Below are 22,456 nucleotides of genomic sequence, written 5' to 3'. Positions count from 1 at the left end.
CAGACATTTTTACCCAGGTCACCATGAAGAAAACAGCTATCCTGTACTTTCTAGCCAAACAACATCTCTGTTCTACCTACAAACCAACTCTTTATCCAGTCATCTCAAAAGCACCTTGCCTTTGAGATTTACCATGCTTCATTTCTTGTGTCTAATGCACAAACATCATCACGGGTAACTTTAAGTCAAATTACCAACTTGACAATAATACCAATAGTTAACATTCTGAAGAATAAGTCATGAACTAGAATGTGGAATGGTGTTCATGAAAAATATGAACTAATACTGGAAGTGTTTTTAATGTAATATTAACTGTAAATATCAAGAAACAAATCTGTATATACAGTATAATTACAACTTTGTGGGAAAAAATAAGACATTATGAATACCAAAAAAAGGCAAAAGAAAATGTATCAAATTAAACAATGATTTTATTATTCTGGTGAACCTGTGGGTAATTTTTGTCTTGAACTCCTCTACATTTTCCTTTACTTTTATAGTAGTAAAAAAATCTTGAGACTATGAGAACAAATGTGATTAAATTTGCCTACTATTTCCTGAGGGCTGAATCTAAGATAACTTTAATTAAGGGCTTTGACTGTGGCACATCATTGCATCTTCCTGCAGACATATGTTTCCTGCTCTTAAAAGTGTGGCCATTAAGCAACAACCTCACTAATAAAACTCAAACCAGTTTTCTTAAAACAAATGAGGCTTTGGTTTCAGATTGGTACAGAGTATATGCCAGCCTTTGATATGCATCCTCTACCACTGAGAGTTCATTCATTTTTCTGGACAGTGGCAGGTTATCATATGTATATAACACTCTCTATTAATAATTTTCAGAAATTAAAAATAGGGATGGCAGACATTTACTAAGCAAGTCTTCTGCATAAGACATCTTTCCTGACAATGACTCTAGGAAGTGAACATAATTTAATCATAGCTGTCATTCATTTTGAATTTCCTCTATTTATTTACTTACCCATTTGTTTTCATGGTCCAACCTTCCTTTATTCCACCCTCATTCACACCCTCACCATTCCAAAGGACTGTGAAAAATAATTTTAGGCTCACATGTCTTACTACAAATGGAGGTTTGCTCTCTCCAGGTATTTTGAAACTATCTCCAAGATTCAGTTGAGCTGGCTGGTCCTGAAAGAAACGCCTGGTGAAATATGGAGAGGGCAGCCGGGACTGCATGCCTTGGGGCAGTCTGTTGAGATTACTCTCCCTTGGTTTCATCTTTATACTACTTAAGGGGAATTTTGGTCCATTTGATGTGGATAAAGGCCTTCGTGACTTACATCTTTCTTCCTGAAAACCCAAAAAAAGAAACAATATTTTTTTTTTTTTTTTTTTTTTTTTTTTTTTTTTTTTTTTTGCTGTACGTGGGCCTCTCACTGCTGTGGCCTCTCCCATTGCGGAGCACAGGCTCCGGACGCCAGGCTCAACGGCCATGGCTCACGGGCCCAACCGCTCCGCGGCATGTGGGACCCCCCCAGACCGGGGCACGAACCCGTGTCCCCTGCATCGGCAGGCGGACTCCCAACCACTGCGCCACCAGGGAAGCCCAGAAACAATATTTTTAAAGAAGAAAACTCAATCAGAATATAACTGTGTTTAATTGAACTTTAACTAAGGTAGAAGATTGAACATCTCAGATTTATAAAACATGAACTTAAGGAAGGGTATTTTAAAAATTTTCTTCAGGTCAGGTTAGTATCACTAGTATATTTCAACTATTAGCAGTGACATTTATTTGTATTATGAGAAAGTTGGAAAGTATCAGATACCCCCCCACCCCATCATAGACAGATGATTGATAGATGTAGAAATATAGTGAGAGAGAGAGAGAGAATTTGGCATAAACTTGGGTCCAGCAATTTCACTTCAAGGAATTTATTATAAGGAAATAATTATGGCTATATGTATAGCTACAGAAATTCTTAGAACACTTCAAAAATTAGAAACCAACTATATTGGTGAGTAAGCACTTTCCTTTCAGCTCCAAACCCACCTTTCTACACTCAGCTTTATGATACTGGACCTGGCACTCTGCAAACCCCCTTCGGCTTTTCCAGCTGTTCTGTTAGGCTTCACCACTAGAGGGCGCTAGAGGGAGACCATAAGACTAGAGGAGGAGGAAGGGACCGGGACTTCCAGTTTTGCATTCTGTTCCTGTCAGCATCACCCCAGCAACCATTCTTCACCTTGACAGCAGCAAATGGCTCCAGTTTATAGTTTTTTCCAACCATAATCCAAAAGTAGCCTCACAGCACCAGGTGGCCAGAGCCCCTTGCTCAGAGATTTGAGTCTAGCCCCACAGGATCCTTCCTCCAAGCTCCTGGGACAGCAGCAATGAGCAGTGTCCCTCCTTAGAGGTCTGAGTCCCAGCTCATCAGAGTCTCCCCTCTGAAATCATGAGGAAACACCCGGGAGAGCAGCCCCTCCCCACATGTCTGGGTGCCCTTTCTATGGGGTTTCTTCCTCCACTTTCTATGTTCTTGATGACCCAACCTCTTCCCTTTTTCCCCCCAACTCTAGAGGTGGAAGCTGCTTCCTGTAGTTACTATCTCCATCACTTCAGTGTTCCCCTTTTCCTTTCAGTCCTCCAGCTCTTGTTTAGCCCTCTTTTTTTTTTTTACATTAAATCTTTCTGTTAAAGTAACAGGTATGGTTTGTTTTCCAGACTGGACCCTGACTGATTTATCAGCTTAGTACCCAACAACAGAAAAATGAATTGCCAAAAATTATGGTACTTCTGTACAATGGCATAGTATGAAGCCATGAAAAATTGCCTGGCTTAAGCATACTTAAGGATGTGAGAACACGTTCATGACATTCAAAGTGAAAATATGATATGAAATAATATGCAGTATAGTATGATCCTAATCTTCTAAAATTAAAACAATACGTGTATGTGTGTGTGTGTACAGAAGAATATATTCAAAAAAGTAGTCATGCTCATCTCTAGATAGTAAGAATAACAGGTAATTTTTATTTTTATTTTGTCCTTTTTTCTTATCTGTATTTTCTAATTGTATAAAATAAATGGGATACTTTTGTTATAGGAAAACAATGAAAGCTATTATTTTTAAAAGTTAACACTTAAAAAAGTTAATATAGGAAGACCTATATTAGGAGATTAAAACAAGATTAAAATGGTGGAGTGGAAGAAAAAGAATAATAAACTGAAAAATCACTGTGTACACTTAAACAGATTGGAGAAAACAGTGGGTAAATAAGGAGAGACTAAAAAGCAGCTATTGCCTTCCTGAAAATTAACCACTGGTTTCCCATTTATGAGTTATGGTGCCCAGGGGATTGATGGACTTGCACAGATTAGTGACCCTTCTCATTCAGTACCTCTTAACCCAAAGCCCACATTTTCAAGGTATTTTCTAGGACTCCAGGTGAGGACTACAAAGTATATTCATTAATTCTCTATATCATTTTAGAAACGATTTTACATGGTTGCAAAATTATGGACAATAAGGTAAAACAAAAACAGAAAGAAATCAGGGTGAAGGGGAAATTAGGGCTGAACAAGGGAGTAAAATGAAGGTAGTGCTCATGGATGCCCCAAGACCCTCACTGTTACCAAAGGTGGCCCACAAATACAACTCTGAGCTTCAGCCTCAGCACAGGAAAGAAGGAAACACTACTGTTGATAAAATCAAGAGTAAAAGTCATGGAACAACAACAACAAAAGCTAACTAAACGACACATCAAGCTTGTGATCGTAGCTTCTGGATCATTCTGTTCCACCAATTATGCCATGATGAATACATGCCAAACATACTCACTCTGATGTGACAGGCTGAACAAACAGTTTGACTATGGAAATTCAAACCTAGCAATAAGTCTCCAGGTTTCTGTTTGTTCAGTTGCATCTAAACTTGGTAAACCGAGTTTAGGCTGAAATTCTTTAAATTTGTGGAGAAAATTTCTAACATTTCTATCACTGGATTCTCGATTATACTTACAAGAAATCTGTTTCTATGCAGAAACACACGTTCTCTGATGGCTGTCCTCGTAGAAAACTCTATTTTGGGAGCAATGCCCTGAAAATAAAACAGCATAAAAGAAACCAATAAAATGGAAAGAGCGTCTTTGCTCATCCTATCCTAACTTGAAATCATCTGAGAACCTAAATGCTCTTTTGTGTAGTTGGCATAATCTACACACATTATCTAAAATACATACATAACGAATATATATACAGTGAAATATTATTCAGCCTTTAAAAAGAAGATCCTGCCATTTGTGACAACATAGAAGAAACCAGAGGACCCTATACCAAGTGAAATAAACCAGACACAGAAAGGCAAATACTGCATGTCTCACTTATATGTGGAATCTGAAACAAACTCATAGAAACAGCTAATAGAAAGCTGGTTGCCAGGAGCTGGAGGATGGGGGAAATGGGGAGATGTTAGTCAAAGGGTACAAAGTTTCAGTTAGGCAAGATGAACATATCCTAGAAGTGGAATGTACAGCAATGTGACAATAGTTAACAATACCATATTTTATATTTGAAATCTTCTAAAAGGGTGGATGTTAAGTGTTTTCACCACAAAAAAGAAAAGAAACAACAGTTTACAATGTTAAATGATGGATATGTTAATTAGCTTGATTGTGAAAATTCCCTGGCAGTCCAGTGGTTAGGACTTGGCACTTTCACTGTCGGGGCCCAGGTTCCATCCCTGGTCAGGGAACTGAGATCCCACAAGCCACACAGCACGACCAAAAAAAAAAAAAAAAAAAAAAAAAAATTAGCTTGATTGTGGCAATTATTTTACAATGTATATACAAAAATAAAGTTGTATACCTTAAATATATATAGGTTTGTCAATTATACACCAACCAAGCTGAAAATAAAATAAAATACATACATAATAAGAATAGCTAAACACATATAATACTACATATTATGTGCCAGAGCCCAACCAAAGGGATTTGCATATATTAACTCATCTAACCCTCACAACAACCCTGTGAGGTTGGTCCCAGTAGTATCTCCACTTTGTAGATGAGTGAGCTAAGGCACAGAGAATTTAAGCAACTTGTCCAGCTAGTACTGGCAGAGCTGGTAATTGAATCCAGGCATTGCAACTTGTGTCCCCGCCGTTAGCTACTCTATTTAAAACACTGGACCATGGAACTGAATGAGATTACCTAGGGGGAGGGATGGATACAAGTTCTCCTTCCCTACCTACCTGCTTTGAAAACATGCTTTACACCTCATACGAAATATTTATATCCATTTCCAAACTCTTCATTTTGTTTCACTGATCAATACTTCTTTTTCTGCTTGGTACCATCCTATCTAAAACATTGTGATACATACATATATATATATACATACATACACATATATATACATACACATACATATACCCTATCCTACATCCTACTTAATTCTCATAGTGCTGTAAGGAAAGTACAACTATTAACATCAACCCGTTTTATAAATGATAAAACTGAGAACTGGACAAAAACTTGAAACAACTCTAATGTTCTTCATAGGTGAATAAACTGTGGTATATCTATATAATGGAATCTACTCAGTAATAATAAGGAACAAGTTACTGATACACACAACTACATGGATGAATCTTAAAAACATTGTTCTAAGTGAAAGAAGCCAGTCTTGAGTGGTTACAGACTATATGATTCCATTTATGTGACATTCTCAAGAGGAAACAAAGTTTTAATGATGGAGAACAGATTAGCGGATTATGGCGGAGGATGTGTCTATAAAGAGATAACATGAGGGAGATTTGGGGAGTGATGGAACTGTTCTGTATCCTGATTATGATGGTGGTTTCACAAATCTATACATGTGTTAAATTCATAGAACTGTGTATCAAAAAAAGTCAATTTTACTGTACATTTAAAAAATACAACTATTTTTCTTAAAAAAAAACTGAGGCAGAAAGAGATATTAAGCAATTTTCCCAAGGTCACATGTCTTGTAAATGTCAAAACAGGGATAGGACTTGGAGCTGAATTACACTGTCTCCAACTGACCCCATCCAGTCACCTGCAGCCCCTCTGAACATGACCCTTTGCTCTCCTCTCCCCCAGAGAACACCGCCTGGCCAGGTACCCCTTTGTTCTGGGGGCACTTTCCCTTTCTTCTTGTTGCCCATCCAAATCCCACCTGTCTCTTGAAGCCTGGCCTCACCCTCTCCCCTCCAGGCACACCCATAGTGACTTCTCCCTCCAGTTGCTAACAGCTCATTTCACTTATATAACATACTCCAGGTACTTGCAAGAAGAATTTGCATCGGCCGAAGCCCTAGAGGGAAAAGAAATCAACATGCACTGCATGTTTAGACAGGTACCAGGTGCTCCTAGAGGCTTTCACATGTGCGATCTCATTTAATCCTCATACAACCTGTGTAGTAGACAATTATATCCCACTTTAAATGTGAGGGAACAGGCTCGAAGAGGTTAGTCTGTCCAATGTCACACAGCTGGGGATCAGTAGAGCCAAGAGTTGAAACTCTGTTGGACAGCAAAACCCATCCTCTTTCCATTACCTCATGCTACCTCTCAGGGGGCTTCATGGATGAACTAGTCAGCTCGATTCCTGTGCATTCATTCATTCCGATGCACATTCAGTCCTGTACATTCATCTTGTCTATAGAACAGGTCCTCACAGGTACAACCTACCTCCTCAGCTCCCCCTCCTCTTTTTTTTTTTTTTTTTGCCTCTAGAATGCACAGTACGCCCATAAGAGTGTTAGGCCCGGACTTGTGACTCAAGATTTCTGGGCTTACAAACACAAGAGCCCAGTTGCTGCACAGAGTTGAATAACTGGGGCGGGGGGGTGGCGTTTCATAAAGAATGCACAATAACATGGCCGGCACAGTCTCACCTCCAGCTATCAAGACTGCCCACATGAAGAAGAGGGTGGGGGAAGGGGAGTTCCGGGGTCCACAGCACCACTGGTGGAGATCCAAAACCTCATGGGTGCGTGAAGCCCCAGGTCCCCAGCGGCCCAGCTGCCTGAGCCTGAACAAGTTATCTCTTAAGCCACAGACTGGTGTAGTCTTCTTAATGCCTCATGGAGAAGTAGTACTAACCCTTGAATGACAGTTTAATAAAATATAACAGCTCACATTTATTGTGCACTTAACTATACACCAGATATTATGCTAAAGACTATACATATATTACCTCATTTAACCCTCCTAATAACCCTATAAGACAAGAACTATTACCAGTCCCATTTTACAGATGAAGAAACTAAGGCACATGGAGATTAAGTAATTTACCCCAAATCACACAGTCATTCAGTGACAAAACTGGGCTTGAACCCAGACCACCTGAGTCCACACTTAACTGCTGTACATGCAGCTCCACTTTGCCTGGAGAAGAGGAGGAGGGTCCCCTACCAGTAAGGAATCCACAGCCTGTAACACCATCTTGTTCACCTATTTGACCTCCACTCCTGGCAGTGACTTCCAGACAATACGGAGGAAGGTATTTTTCATAGAAGTACTGATTTTAGCGTAACAGTTTATAGCTGAAATTTACAGGCTCTATCTTGTGCAATCCCCTCAGCAATGGGATGGTGGTGATGATGGTTAGGTCAATAAATGTATTTAACAGTAGGATTTTCCTAGAATCACTGCACTAAAGAAAAATGGAAATTATTATCTAAAAATTAATAATTAAAAAATAATATTGTTTCCACTTAATTTACAAATTCAGCCTTTACCTAACAAAAAAACAGATTACATTCCCCTCCTCAGAATTCTTGACCTCAGCAGGAAAAGGAGGAAAAAAAGGCTGTTAGCATAACAAGTGAAATGAAATAAAATATGGAAGCACAAAGAAAAAGTCACATTTTATTGGAGGAAATAAATCTAATTCTTAATGAACTAAGAAGAGAAAATAAATGAAGTGAATGATTTGCCTGACCCGCACATGTCATTTATTCTCATATCCTACAACATTAATGAAAAGAAATTGGACCCTGGGCTGAAATAAACATGAGAGAATTAGCATCATGCAGCGACTTGAGTGCAAACTTCGAAGCCCGACAGGCCAGCATGAGAATCCCTGCTCCATTGCTCACCAGGTCTGTGACTCTGAGTACCTTTGATAAATTCTCCATGCCAGCTTCCCCATGCCTAAGATGAGGAAAATAATAGTACCCACCATGCAGGGTTAAGGAGGATTGAACAAGATAATCCATGTAAGGAGCTCAGCACAGGGCCTGGCATCTAGCGAGCATGCAATGAATGTCAGCTATTAGTAAAGCTTCAGCAATTGGTTTTATTTTGCTTTATAGAACATAGAGAAATTGAGCTCCTCTATCTTTTTACAAATTGTTTAAAATATACTTTCATTAACTTCATTGTAAGAATTGATACTTTACCTCTAATGCATGAAGATGTTTCCCTGCAGTTTTAAAGCTCTTTCACTTATGATTACCTGCATTTATGAATAACTACAAACACAACTTCTGTAGGTTCTTCTCCCTACTTATGCCCATAAAGTTAAACAAAGATAACATTTGGGAAAATATGAGAAAATGTGTTTCTTCTTGTCTTGATACTTAGCTGGATACCAGCCCAGTGTTTGTAGATAGAATTTATTTAATAGAAAACTTGGGCAAACCAAAGTTAATATAAAGAGTATCTCCCACCTAATTCTCACCAGTTTTTATCCCTTTTTGCTTCTGAAGAGCAAAATTCCAATAACTCAACATAATAAAGACGAGCATCTCACAAGTACCATGGGTATAAGTGATACACAAAGAACATCTCTGAGAAAAAAAAAATGATGTCAGTGATATTCACCAAACCTTCAAAGATTATTGGAGGACTTAAAGTTATGCTCATTAGGAATTCAGATTAGGAGAACTTTTGATGAATGCTTGCTGTTTGAAGTATTAGAACTAGAAGTCCTGTCATCATAAACATCCTAGAAACAGGGGTCCTGCATGTTATGTATTCTGCACAGTACTCTCAACAAAATGGAGACAATAACACTTTATTAAATTATAATAATGGTGATTCATGGGGCAGTAACAGAAAAGTTGAGTATTAAGTATGCTTTTTATAATTCACAAGGATGTGGCCCTTAAAACAGAGGTCATCCAAGTGACATAAAAGTAAAGAAAATTGTCAGAGTTTCTGCAGTGTTAAAAATCATCCCAGATAACATCAAAATTAATATTTTGAATTTGGATTCAGATAATGCCCCCAAACAGTTAGATAATCAACTAAATAACTGCTTTATCTTTTAAGATCCTTCAGTAATATCAGTCTGTGAACCTCTGACAGTTTCCCCTCCATTAAGTAGAGACCATAATATCTGCCTTGGCTGACTTAAGAACTGTTATGAGGAAAATAACATATCACATGAAAAAACCCAAGCACAAAATAAATGAGAAGTAGCATTATTACTATCACTACTCTATTTTACTATTATTATTACTAAAACAATAGCTATGATTAAATAAACTGATATTAAATCTTTCAGTTAGTCTGCATTAAGAGGAGATGAAAAAACAGACACAGGAAACAAATTTATGGTTACCAGAGGGGAAAGGCGGTGGGGGAGGGATAAATTAGGAGTTTGGGATTAGCAGATACAAACTGCTACATATAGAATAGATAAACAACAAGGTCCTACTATATATAGCACAGGGAACTATATTCAATATCCTGTAACAGGGACTTCCCTGGTGGCGCAGTGGTTAAGACCACCTGCCAATTCAGGGGACACGGGTTTGAGCCCTGGTCCAGGATGATCCCACATGCCGCAGAGCAACTAAGCCCGTGCACCACAACTACTGAGCCTGTGTTCTAGAGCCCGCGAGCCACAACTACCGAAGCCTGTGTGCCTAGAGCCCGTGCTCTGCAACAAGAGAAGCCACCGCAATGAGAAGCACACACACCGCCGTGAAGAGTAGCCCCCGCTCGCGGCAAGCAGAGAAAGCCTATGCGCAGGAACGAAGACCCAACCCAGCAGATAATAAATAAAATTAATTAATTCAAAAAATATCCTGTAATAAACCATAATGGAAAAGAATCTGAAAAAGAATATATATAAATAATAACACATTATTATATATAATATATATAAATAACATATTATTATATATAATATATATAAAACTGAATAATTATATATATATTATATATATAAAACTGAATCACTTTGCTATACACCAGAAACTAACACAACATTGTAAATCAACTATATTTCAATAAAAAACTTTAAAATTAAAAAAAAGGTGAAAGAAGCAACCTTTTTATAACTATGTGATGGTGTGAATACGGCAGTGACTTAGAATGGTTAGATAAGACTCCCACATCTCATGCCTGACAGACCTCCATGGCTTACATTATACAAGGATAAAAATCTGAACTAGTGGAAGACTTCTGTGCATGGATTCTGCAAATTCCTTTTTCTAAAGTTTAAGTTCCCTATTTAACAGAAGAAGACTATGTAATGCTTAACTCTTTTGGAAAACCTTGGTGATCTCTTCTGAGTGGCTGGAGAGATCAGGGAGCCAGTGCTGAGTTATGCAGTGAATTAAGACATGGGCAGCTGATGATTAATACCTGTGTGATCCAATTAATAACTTGGAGCCATGAGAAGCACAAAACTAAACTGGTTTGGCTGCTCCCACCCTTGGTAGCAGTAGTAGTAGGAGCAAGGTAGGCTCGGCCATGACCAGAAGGGATGTATGCGTGTGTATGAATGTGTCTGCTCACTGGCCTGCAGTCACAAAGTGATATCCTTAAGTATGCGAGGTCCCACAGCCTGAGACCTGGCCACATTTGGGAGGGTGAAGGTGAGCTGTGCCGTTTGCTTTTTTTTTTTCATGGTAAATTGAAATTTATTACTGGGAATGGTGGAATGGGTTAGTAAGTATAATTGAACTATACAGAGTAGTCATTAAGCCTGGAGATAATAGACAATTGTAGTGAAAAGTCATATCAACAAGCCATTTATTATGTATATATCTCTGTTCTCAGGCCTTTATGGCCATCTGTATATTTCCATATTTTGAATGCTCATTAACAGTGAGGGAGAACACTGACCAGAGCTTTATCTCATTCTTGTTGATTTCTTGGGTGTAGTTGTGGCACAGGGGTGAACTCGCCAAAACATGGGTAATCCAAGGAAAGGATACGGGGCTGGAGATAACCACAGTCTTGGCAATCTTTTTCCCAGTAACCAGGGGTGGTTGAGCTTAATTCTGAACTTTAAAATAATTTTTTTGTACTTAAGACCTTTTATATAATGAAAAATGCCTTGATCTGTATTCTTATAAATGGTGCTAAAATATGGTACTCCTACAGGAACCAGGGCAATCCATAGTAATGTTGGTTACTTCGAGTATTTCGATGTGGGAAGAAAGCCAAAATGAATGTATTTAATGAAAAAAAAAAAAGACTCCCACATCTCAGATCAATAGTGGGAATCAGTATCATTTATTATTTTGAGTGGGGCATCTAATCAGGGCTGCTGAAGAGAACATGAGGAGCACTAACCAAGATGAAGTGATCTGCCCACAAACTGGTCCTGTCAGGAGTAAAATGTTCAGGTCCCAAGAATTCCTCTCCCAACAGAAGCCCAGCTGGGCACAGATCACTTACCGGAAAACCTTCAACTGTCTTCATGAGCACCTCCCTACACATCCCAGGGTGCGAAGGTGTCAGCCTGGGTTCAGGGAAGAGAAAGTCCCGTGTGTTTTCTTCATAGTAGGCCAACTCTTCCCACGCTAGAAACAAAGGAAAAAAGGCATAAGTAGATTTATGTTCTGAAAATGATGTATCTACATCCCTGAGTTCAATGAAATAAAAGCTTAGACAAGTGATGTCAGAGACGGCACTCAGATAAAAATAGACATTTTGATCACAGCACCTGTTATTCAAGAGGCAACGACTTCTACTACTTTTTGTCTCATGCATAATTTTTAAAAGCCTTCCCAAGTCACTGCAGAGAAAAAGACTATCTAAAGGGTTGCTCCACAAAATAGAACAAAAGGGAAAATCTCTTTCCATCCATCTCTTTCCATCCAACATCGACAAATGTTTTCTAAGGACATACCGTGGGCCAGGTCCTAGGGATAGAACAGGCAGACAATGCCCTGTTCACTCAAAGGTTACAGTGTAGTCTCCGGTTCCATGTGTTCTGTGATGTAGGAATGTCAGCATCCCAATGGCTCAGAGGACAGCCAGAGCTGTGGTTCTCAGCAGTACTGGTAACAAACCCAGGGACATTTTGGAAATTTGTGGAGAAATTTCACAGGCAGGAACCAAAGTTCAATGTATCCTGCAATGCTCAAGACACTCCTGCACGACTTTTTAACATCCTACCAGACATTCTTTCGGGCAAGAAAACTTTTTATAGTTATCTGAGCCTGGAATCTAACTGTTACATTATAAACACAAAGCATTTTTTTGTACAACTTAAAAATACACTGAATTTTCAGGAATGCAGGTACCATGTAAATTAAGGAACAATTGTACTTTGCTTTGTTTGGATATTTACCAAGACCCTTTTGGCATTGTGAAAATCATATCATATCCAAATATTACATTTTGCTCAACATTTACATATTAGTATACATGTCATTTTATTTTAAATCATTTTCCTTTGTATTTCTCCTTTAGATTATGGCTGGAATACTATGTATTTTTTGCAGTGACCTATATAATTGGTTATATTAACTGTGAATATTATTTCAATATGGTAAAAGGGATAGTATGAAATACTCATTACCAAAAGATAATCTTGGGTGTAATATGATTAAGAATCACTGAGGTAAAGGATGGAGAAGGTGCCTTCTACAAAACAGGCACTACACAAGTGGTTTGGACCAAGAGTGGCCCCTGTACAGAGCACCACCAAAAAATTAACTGTAGTCAGTGAGGTAGCTTTGATACTGACCAGGGTTCCTGGCCTTCCCCAACCAATAGCAATTGACTAGAGGCCAGATAAGAAACTCAGGCAAGGCTTTACTGGGGCCCCTGCGACCTCAGGAGGGAGCAAAAACAAATAATGTTTCCCTTGCTTGCTCGGTCCCGGAGGCGGAGCTGGTTCCTTATAAGGGGGTGAGGGTAGGGGTGTGTCCAGGGATCAGGCCAGAGGGTGGCTTAGGTGTTTTGCCCACCCCTCCAGTGGGGTGTATTGAGTGCAGGCGGCATGCTCAGGACCCTGCATTTGCTCCCCGACACCCTGTTTTTGCTCCAGGCTCTTCAGAAGTGGCAGGTGGGTTTTTTGGTCTCTGTATCTTTTGTCCAGAATTTGCCCCAAGTGCCCATGCACGCAGTTATTTTTAGTCCCATATAGTTTCTTTGTATTTCGTTGCTGGAGGATAGGTGTGTCCAGGTGCAGGCATTGTAGCAAAGGGTCCCAGGTCCCAGCCTGTCTCAACTTTAGTGTTTTGTGACTCCTATTTTATTTGTCTGAAGAATTCTGATGAGGGTATATTTTGGTGCATCAACTGTAGAAAATAACTGACCTTACATCAAATAATATGATGGATTAATTTCTTCCTACTTATTCCATTTAATATGAATGTTTGGATTCCAACAAGGATCAAAGTGCAAAAAGAATGTGTTCTACATTTTTCATCATATTTCTTTCTCTTCTTCCCTTCTCAGACATGCTCCAGCCACAAAGCACTGATGATGTGTCTTTCCCTCCTCTGCTCTGCACTTCCTCAGCTTATGCTATTTCTTACAAAACATCCTTTCTTCCTTCCCATCCTGCTGAGATTCTATTCATATTTCAAGTTTTACCTTAAGTGTCTTATAGTATCTTCAACATAACAGGTCCAAAATAGAACTCTTGACTTTTTCCCACAAATCAGCTCTCCCCTACCTTCCCATCAGAGGAACCAGTAATAGTTACTCAAGCCAAAAATCTAGGATTTATCCTTGATTCCACTCTCACTCCTTACATCAATCCATTAGCAAGTTCTGTTGACTATATCTCCAAAATAAATCTAAATTTTGTTCCCTTCTCTCTATTATTACAGCTACCACCATGGTCCAAGCCCCCACCATGACCTCCTAGCTGGTCTCCCTGCTTCCATTCTTCCTGAACTCAAATCTATTCCCCGCACACTGTGAGGTTACATCAGATTGTGACTTTCACGTGGTTAAACCTTCCAATAGGCTTGCCATATTAGAATAAAATCTAAGCATCTTATCTTAGCCTTTAAGACTCTGTATAATCAGGCCTCTAATCACCTCTCCTACTTCCTTTATTATCACTCTCCTCCTTGGTCATTCCATAGCATCCCTCCTGCCCTTCTTGCTGTCCCTCAAACACACTGAGGTCATCTCTACCTTAAAGATTTGTCCGTCTTTGGACTTCCCTGGTGGCGCAGTGCTTAAGAATCTGCCTGCTGATGCAGGGGACATAGGTTCAATCCCTGGTCCGGGAAGATCCCACATGCCACAGAGCGACTAAGCCCGTGTGCCACAACTACTGAGCCTGCGCTCTAGAGCCTGCAAGCCACAACTACTGAGCCTGCATGCTGCAACTACTGAAGCCCGCCTAGAACCCGTGCTCCACAACAAGAGAAAACACCTCAATGAGAAACACGCGCACTGCAACGAACAGTAGCCCTAGCTTGCCGCAACTAAAGAAAGCCCGCGTGCAGCAACAAAGAACCAACGCAACAAAAAATTAAATAAATAAATTTATACATATATTTTAAAAAAGGTACTGGATTTAGGGCTCACTCTAAATCCAGGATAATCTCACCTTGAGATTCTTAACTTAATTAGCATCATACATTCAATGATCTGTGATACCAGCCCAGCAGTGCTCCCCACACTACGCTGGTCTGCACAAACATCGTGTGTTTTCGATCGTATGTTCCTATTGGGAACAAACACCTGGTATGATGCTCTACACAGTGGGCTTTTCCTTTTTCCTTTCATATGTTTTTGGCTAGTTCTTGTCACTGCATCCAAAATGATACCTATTACTTACTATTCCTACATTTAGCAAGAATTAAGATAAAAATGAGAGGTCCGAGAATTGCAAGTGAGTTATCTGTTATCTTTGGAATCACTGGAATAAAAAAGAAACTGAAATAGGGTTAGAGAAACAGAAGGCTGTGAAGCTTCTCAATTCTGTCTCTCTGGTTTGGTCATTTTCTAAAGATCCAAACTACCACCCAGTGTGAAAATGTCAGCACACCAAGGGGATGTTACAGCAAGAGCCTAGGTTATAAATAATAAATAAACATGTGCACAGGCTGAGCAAGTCTCATAAGCCAAGTAAATTGCCTGAAAGAGCTTGGTGTTCTTAATAGGCTAACGGCACAGACAGGGACATCGTCAATGCCATTAGTGAAAAACTTCTCCCGGAAAAAGGAAACAAATGAGACTTTAAGAGAAATAATAATTTTAATAACGATACCGCTTCTAGAAATATCTAACATTTAGAGAGCATATCAGTATTGACAGCTTGCTTCCCCATATGGAGTCTCACTTGATTCCTTCTTTACAGATAAATGAGGCTCTGAGAGTTGAAGACACTTGTCATGATGCCAAATGGCAAAGCAGGAATTCAAAACCAGATCATCTGAGGCAGGAGTTCTTTCCTTGCTGATGCCTAGTAAACATCACTACAAAGTATAAAATCAAGCTCTGGGGCTTCCCTGGTGGCGCAGTCATTAAGAATCCACCTGCCAATGCAGGGGACACGGGTTCGAGCCCTGGTCCGGGAAGATCCCATATGCTGCGGAGCAACTAAGCCCATGTGCCACAACTACTGAGCCCGCACTCTAGAGCCCGTGAGCCACAACTACTGAGCCCGCGTGCCTAGAGCCCGCGCTCCGCAACAAGAGAAGCCACCGCAATGAGAAGCCTGCACACCACAACAAAGAGTAGCCCCCACTCACCGCAACTAAAGAACGCCTGCGAGCAGCAACGAAGACCCAACGCAGCCAAAAATAAATTAATTAATTAAAAAAAAATCAAGCTCTGATTCACGGAATGGGTGCCCACTAAAAAAGAGCATTTTACAGCTGGACTGAGCATTTTACAGCTGGACTGAATATACATGACTTATCCCAAAGCAGAAGTTTCTGTGTAAGAGGTCAATAAAAAAAAAAAAGCACCAAGCTCACTGTCAAACAGAATTATGCTGCCCCCCTGTGTCTATTTGCTTTTTCCCATCTTTGTAAACTGAAGACCCAGAGGAGTCTTTATTACTTCTAAGCCAAACCATTGGATCTCTTCATTCTTTAGAAGTAAATTCGTATGCAAATCTGAGGTACTTGTATCAAAAACTTAATGGTCATAATATGTCTTTTGATTATAGTAAGTGTGTTTGAAAGTGCTATGAAAAAATATCAAATACAGTAATATCTACAACAAAATGAAAAGGTAACAATTTGGCCAATGAAGAATTGTTCCCTGATAACCTAAATGTGGTCCATGTGACCCCACAGCACAGTCCACTTGAGACTTTAAGCAAATCATTTTTACTTAATTAGCTAGTATCAAGAACCAGCAGATCAAGGCGGCTTAACGTCACCACTCTGTACCTGGTGCCACTGGCATACCACCAGGAAGTGGCACAGTGTAGGGCATTTTCTAAGTACACCTTCAATAAACATATGTTGGACAAATTAATGGATCAATCTGTAGTGCAGCTGAAGCTAAACAAAATTAATTACATCAAGCAATTCAAGTTTAATTCCACTAAAATTACAATCTGAAACTGAAGGATTGTAGACAAAAGGAAGACAAGTACAATAAAGCCCCCACTTTGTATCTGATTAACTTCTGAGTTATAACCTGTAAGCATGCACCCAGCTTCAATATTCTCCAGTCATCACAATTTTGAACTATTCTTGCGACCTTCTCACAGATGGATTTCCGGTCAAGTAAAAAAAAAATTGGCAGTCAAAAATATACCAGATTTTAAAAAGTTGCAGGAAATATACATTCAACCTATATATATACATATATACATTAAATATACATATACTAAATATTAGACATATTTAATATTTATGTATATATACGTGAGTGTGTGTTTGTGTATATGTCTATATATTTTAGAATTGGTTGAATATACTAAATGCATTATACATATTAAATGCATTATTAAAGGCCTAAGAAAGATATACAACAAATTGTTAACTGTAATTATTGTCAGAGGTAGTTGACGAATGTGGCTTTTTACTTTTTATTTTATATTATTTTGTTATTTACAATTTTTAGTGAGAATATTTATTATAGATACTGGGTAATCTTTTTAACTCACGAAAAATTAAATAAGATCAAAATGGTCCTGCTTCTATTTTGTTAGCATACTAAAATATAACTTGCCAGTTAACAGTGACATACGTTTGAACATAAAATTGGGTCAAATAAAAAACTTATGGAAGAAAACTCAGTGCCCTGATTTTAGCCTGTTACTTTTAGGCTAAAAAACATTCCATGAGAATTTCTGAAAAGCAGGTAGGAGGCATCTCTGATCTTCCCTCTGTTCTGCCTACCTAAGAAAGCACTGACCTATACAAGTGTGTCCATCCCTAGACCCACTAAGAGTGGGGTTCTTATCTGTTTTCAGGACATGCCTCTACCAACAAACCAAGCAGCAGAAGAAAGAACTACAGACTCCTGGGTCCACTCCACTCCACTGGGGCCCTTGACCTGCTCCAGAACAGCCACAGTAGGCAGGGCCATGATCCTCATAAAAGCCTCCACAGCCACCTCTGCTTTAGCTGAGGCATCTGCCAGACTCACCTTCCTTCTCCCATGCTTTCTTAAGAAAAAGAAAGTTTCACACAATAAAATATCAAAATAATGCAACAAAACAGGGGAAATACATGTGTCAAGCATAACTGATGTAAAACTTTGGTAAAAATATCAGGAATTTATACCAAAATGCAATGTTAATATGCAGACGTCACTCCACAAGTAATCAAAGGACACTGACAGTCATACTATACAGAAGGAAAGAAAGAAAATAAATTATAATATGGGAAAATGGAAAATTTCTGAAGTAAATTTAAAATGTTAAGGTTGTCACAAATCATATCTAAAAAGAAGGGACCGGAAAATATGGTGAAATGTATTTTAAAGAATTATTACACACCTTATAAACACAAAAAATCCAAATGATAGCATCCAGCATTAGCTAGGATATGGTGAAGAGGCACTCTATACAGTGCTGAATGCAGCAGAAATAATGGAAACTTGCTGGGGATCAGTTTACTCTCAGGTTATAAGATATGGTTCAATCTAGCAATTCTATTCTTTACAAATATATCAAGAGAAAAAATAATTGTTATAAATATATGAAAGACAAATCCTAATGCGCAACAATATCAATTTAAAATTGGTAATAACACTGTGGAAAATACATAGCTATTGAAAATGACAAATAAGTTACCTACAGGTAACGATGTAGAGTGAAAAAGTAAAACCCCAAATATTATTTACAGATATTTTATAGACCTATAAAAACACATAAGTAAATTCATGAAATTCCTCATGATACCAAAAATAATGTTTTTCGATCTGTTTTTAAAAATTACAATATAACAGTAACATATAATTGGGGAAGTTAGTAAGAGAAGAAAATGTATGTGACATTATTTATGTAAAAATTCCATATCCATGTGTTCTTCTAACCACAGAGAAATAGCAAGAAACATGTTCACCAAAATATAAATACAGGTTTCCTCATCATTTGGGGATGCTTTCTACAAGTTAAAACTGTGAAGCTGGGAAGGGAAAGGGCAAAGCATATGGTAGCAAAGATCAGAAGAGTATTAGAAATGTTTCTGAGTTTTAGGTATCCTCTCTCTCTCCCTCTCTCTCTCTCTCTCTCTCTCTCACACACACACACACACATACATACATGCAGACTCTAAAATCACCAGATAATCAGCCACATTGAGAAACTCTGAGAAGTGGTGTCACCAGGTGGCAGTTCCTACTTGCTCTCACTAGCTCAGGTCTCTTGCATAACACAAAACGAAGTCCTCACAGAACAGTTTCCTCCAAAAGTCCCATGATTCCAGCACAGAGGTCTCAAACTTTTTCTGCAAAGGGCCAGAGAATAAATATTTTAGGCTTTGCAAGCCATATAGTCCCAACTACTGAACTCTCATTCCAGCAGAAAAGCAGCCGTAAACAATATTTCTATGAATGAGCATGGATAAAACATCACAGATGATGAAATTTGAATTTCATATAATTTTCATGTATCAGTAAATATTCTTCTTTAAGAAAATTTCTTTCCAACCATTTAAAAATGTAAAAACCAAAGACAGTTTGGCAGTTCCTTAAAAAGTTAAACATGGAGGGCTTCTCTGGTGGCGCAGTGGTTGAGAGTCTGCCTGACGATGCAGGGGACACGGGTTCGTGCCCTGGTCCAGGAGGAAACCACATGCCGCAGAGCGGCTGGGCCTGTGAACCATGGCCGCTGAGCCTGCGCGTCCAGAGCCTGTGCTTCGCAACGGGAGAGGCCACAACAGTTGAGAGGCCCGTGTGCCGCAAAAAAAAAAAAAAAAAGAACAGAAAACATGTATTCACACAACTTGTACATGAATGTTCACAGAAGTGTTACTCATAATATCCAGAAGGGGAAACAACTCTAATGTCCATCAACTGATGAATGGATAAACAAATTTGGCATATTCATATAAAAGAACATTATTTAGTCATAAAAAGGAAGGAAGTACTGATATATGCTTCAACAAGGATGAACTTTGAAAACATTTTGCTAAGTGAAAGAAGCCAGACATAAAAAGGGCATAAATTGTGATTCCATTTACATGAAATGTCCAGAATGAGCAAATCAATTAGAGATAGTAAGTAGATTAGTGGTGGCCAGGGGTTGGGAGGAGGAGGGAATGAAGAGTGACTGCTAATGAGTACAGGGTTTCTTTTGGGGGTAATAAAAATTCTAAAATCAGATAGGGTGATGGTCACACAATCTTGTGAACATACTAAAAACAATTGAATTGTACACTTGAAAATGGTGAATTTTACAGTATATGAAGTAAATCTTAATTCTTAAAAATGTAGAAGCCATTCTTAACTCACAGGCCATACAAAAACAGACTGCAGATTGGATTTGGCCTGGGGGCTGTCGTTTGCCAACCCTGTTCTAGCATCAACACAGAAGATGGCTTTGGGTTTCACACACACACAAACACACACTCTCACTCACTCACTCTACAAATGACGACACAGCCAAAAGCAAACACTTGAAAGAAGCTGAGCCAGGACTAAAAAAATTATTTGATGATTATTAGATAAAATTATGAAAAAATGGAAAGTCAAAGAACCTGTTTAAGCTATGCTTACTGCTTTTTCAAACCCATAAAGTTACTCTTTTGAAAGTGGGCAAAATTCGACAGACTGGTGGGGGTAAAAAGCATGTGTTATACAAAGCACAGCTTTTAAATGCCAGTCCCCATTTTGTCATGCCAAATCCTTTTAAAATTAAATTAAACTAATTTAGAAATTCATTTATTGGCACATTACCTGGAGGCACTAGCTGTATTAACTCAAACCTGGTTAGAAAGCCTAAAAAGGAAAAATGAGATATTAATACTTTAGAATACTGTCAGAGTTTTTCATTAATTACTAAGTTTAAAACTGCCATAAACACCCCATTTACGTTACTACTACTGATAGTAAGTGGCATACCAACAATGATTCAGGTATTTCTAGACCCAGTAAATTGGGGGCATGGGGTGAGAATAACTGAGTTATAAACATACCATTTTGTCTCCTGAAAAATATTGACAAAATATGATATTTTCTCTCTTAAAGATGTATTCATAAATCACGGAAATAACAATATACTACTTTTCATTTTAAAAATTCAAAATACAACTGTTATCCATTAACCTATAAAAGCTTATCTTGCTTAAAACAGTATGTTATATGACTATATAAATTAGACATAAAACAACTTTTTTTTATATTTCCTGAGTTCAAAGTCTATTTAGAAATAGTGAGCCCAAAGAAGATATATAAATTGCCAACAAACACATGAAAGAATGCTCAACATCACTAATCATTAGAGAAATGCAAATCAAAACTACAATGAGGTATCACCTCACACCAGTCAGAGTGGCCATCAACAAAAAATCTACAAACAAAAATGCCGGATAGGGTGTAGAGAAAAGGGATCCCTCTTGCACTGTTGGTGGGAATGAAATTGATACAGCTACTATGGAGAACAGTATGGAGGTTCCTCAAAAAACTACAAATAGAACTACCATACGACCCAGCAATCCCACTACTGGGCATATACCCTGGGAAAACAATAATTCAACAAGAGTCATGTACCACAATGTTCACTGCAGCTCTATTTACAATAGCCAGGACATGGAAGCAACCTAAGTGTCCATCAACAGATGAATGGATAAAGAAGATGTGGCACATATATACAATGGAATATTACTCAGCCATAAAAAGAAATAAAATTGAGGTATTTGTAGTGAGGTAGATGGACCTAGAGTCTGTCATACAGAGTGAAGTAAGTCAGAAAGAGAAAAACAAATACCTCATGCTAACACATATATATGGAATCTAAAAAAAAAATAAAAATGTTCTGAAGAACCTAGAGGCAGGACAGGAATAAAGATGCAGATGTAGAGAACAGACTTGAGGACATGGGGAGGGGGAAGAGTAAGCTGAGATGAAGTGAGAGAGTGTCATGGACTTATATACACTACCAAATGTAAAATAGATAGCTAGTGGGAAGCAGCCGCATAGCACAGGGAGATCAGCTCGGTGCTTTGTGACCACCTAGAGGGGTGGGATAGGGAGGGTGGGAGGGAGACACAAGAGGGAGGGGATATGGAGATATATTTATAGGTATAGCTGATTCATTTTGTTATAAAGCAGAAACTAACACACCATTGTAAAGCAATTATACTCCAATAAAGATGTTAAAAAAAATAGTGAGCCCATGTTCAATGTCTATAAGGCCAAGAATAAAATTTAAATATTAAAAGTAATTTAAAATACAAATGGTATAACAATAAAAAATCAGTAAAGATAATTCCCACAAAATATTAGAAGTAAAAACATTTTAATATAGACAATAATGGTGATTATAGTTAATACTGTACTTGAAAGTTACTAAGAGAGTAGATCTTAAATGTTCTCACCACAAAAAAGAAATGGTAATTATGTGATGTGCTAGAGGTGTAAGCTAACACTACTGTAATAATCATTTTGCAAAATATCTGAGTATCAAATCAACATGTTGTTACCTTAAACTTACACAATGTTGTATGTCAATTATATCCTCAAATAAAGCTGAAAAAAAATATATACAATAAACGTAAAATTCTCCCTTTGTAGATTTATGAAAAACATGAATACATGAGGACAGAATTTTAAATGCCAAGAAACTTAAAAGCCAAGACACCCCATAATTTTGGGTTTTCCAAACAGGAAGAAG

At 38.3% G+C, this 22,456-nt stretch overlaps 1 protein-coding gene across 1 annotated transcript in view; it reads right to left on the bottom strand.

Annotated features, from left to right (window-relative positions):
- Positions 1 to 22,456, bottom strand: part of SPATA6L (spermatogenesis associated 6 like) — a gene marked incomplete at its 5' end in the record, with an annotated part of 45,383 nt that overhangs the window by 16,308 nt on the left and 6,619 nt on the right. The window contains 4 exons of the mRNA XM_079707145.1: positions 1,078 to 1,317; positions 3,990 to 4,067; positions 11,638 to 11,762; positions 20,521 to 20,562. Coding sequence (XP_079563271.1) covers positions 1,078 to 1,317; positions 3,990 to 4,067; positions 11,638 to 11,762; positions 20,521 to 20,562 — 485 coding nt within the window. The remainder of the gene's footprint in view (positions 1 to 1,077; positions 1,318 to 3,989; positions 4,068 to 11,637; positions 11,763 to 20,520; positions 20,563 to 22,456) is intronic.

This window comes from Hyperoodon ampullatus (genome assembly GCF_949752795.1).
Source record: "Hyperoodon ampullatus genome assembly, chromosome: 6".
NCBI lineage: Eukaryota > Metazoa > Chordata > Mammalia > Artiodactyla > Ziphiidae > Hyperoodon > Hyperoodon ampullatus.
The sequence above is the reverse complement of the archived record's forward strand: the minus strand, read 5'-3'. Positions and strand labels throughout refer to the sequence as shown.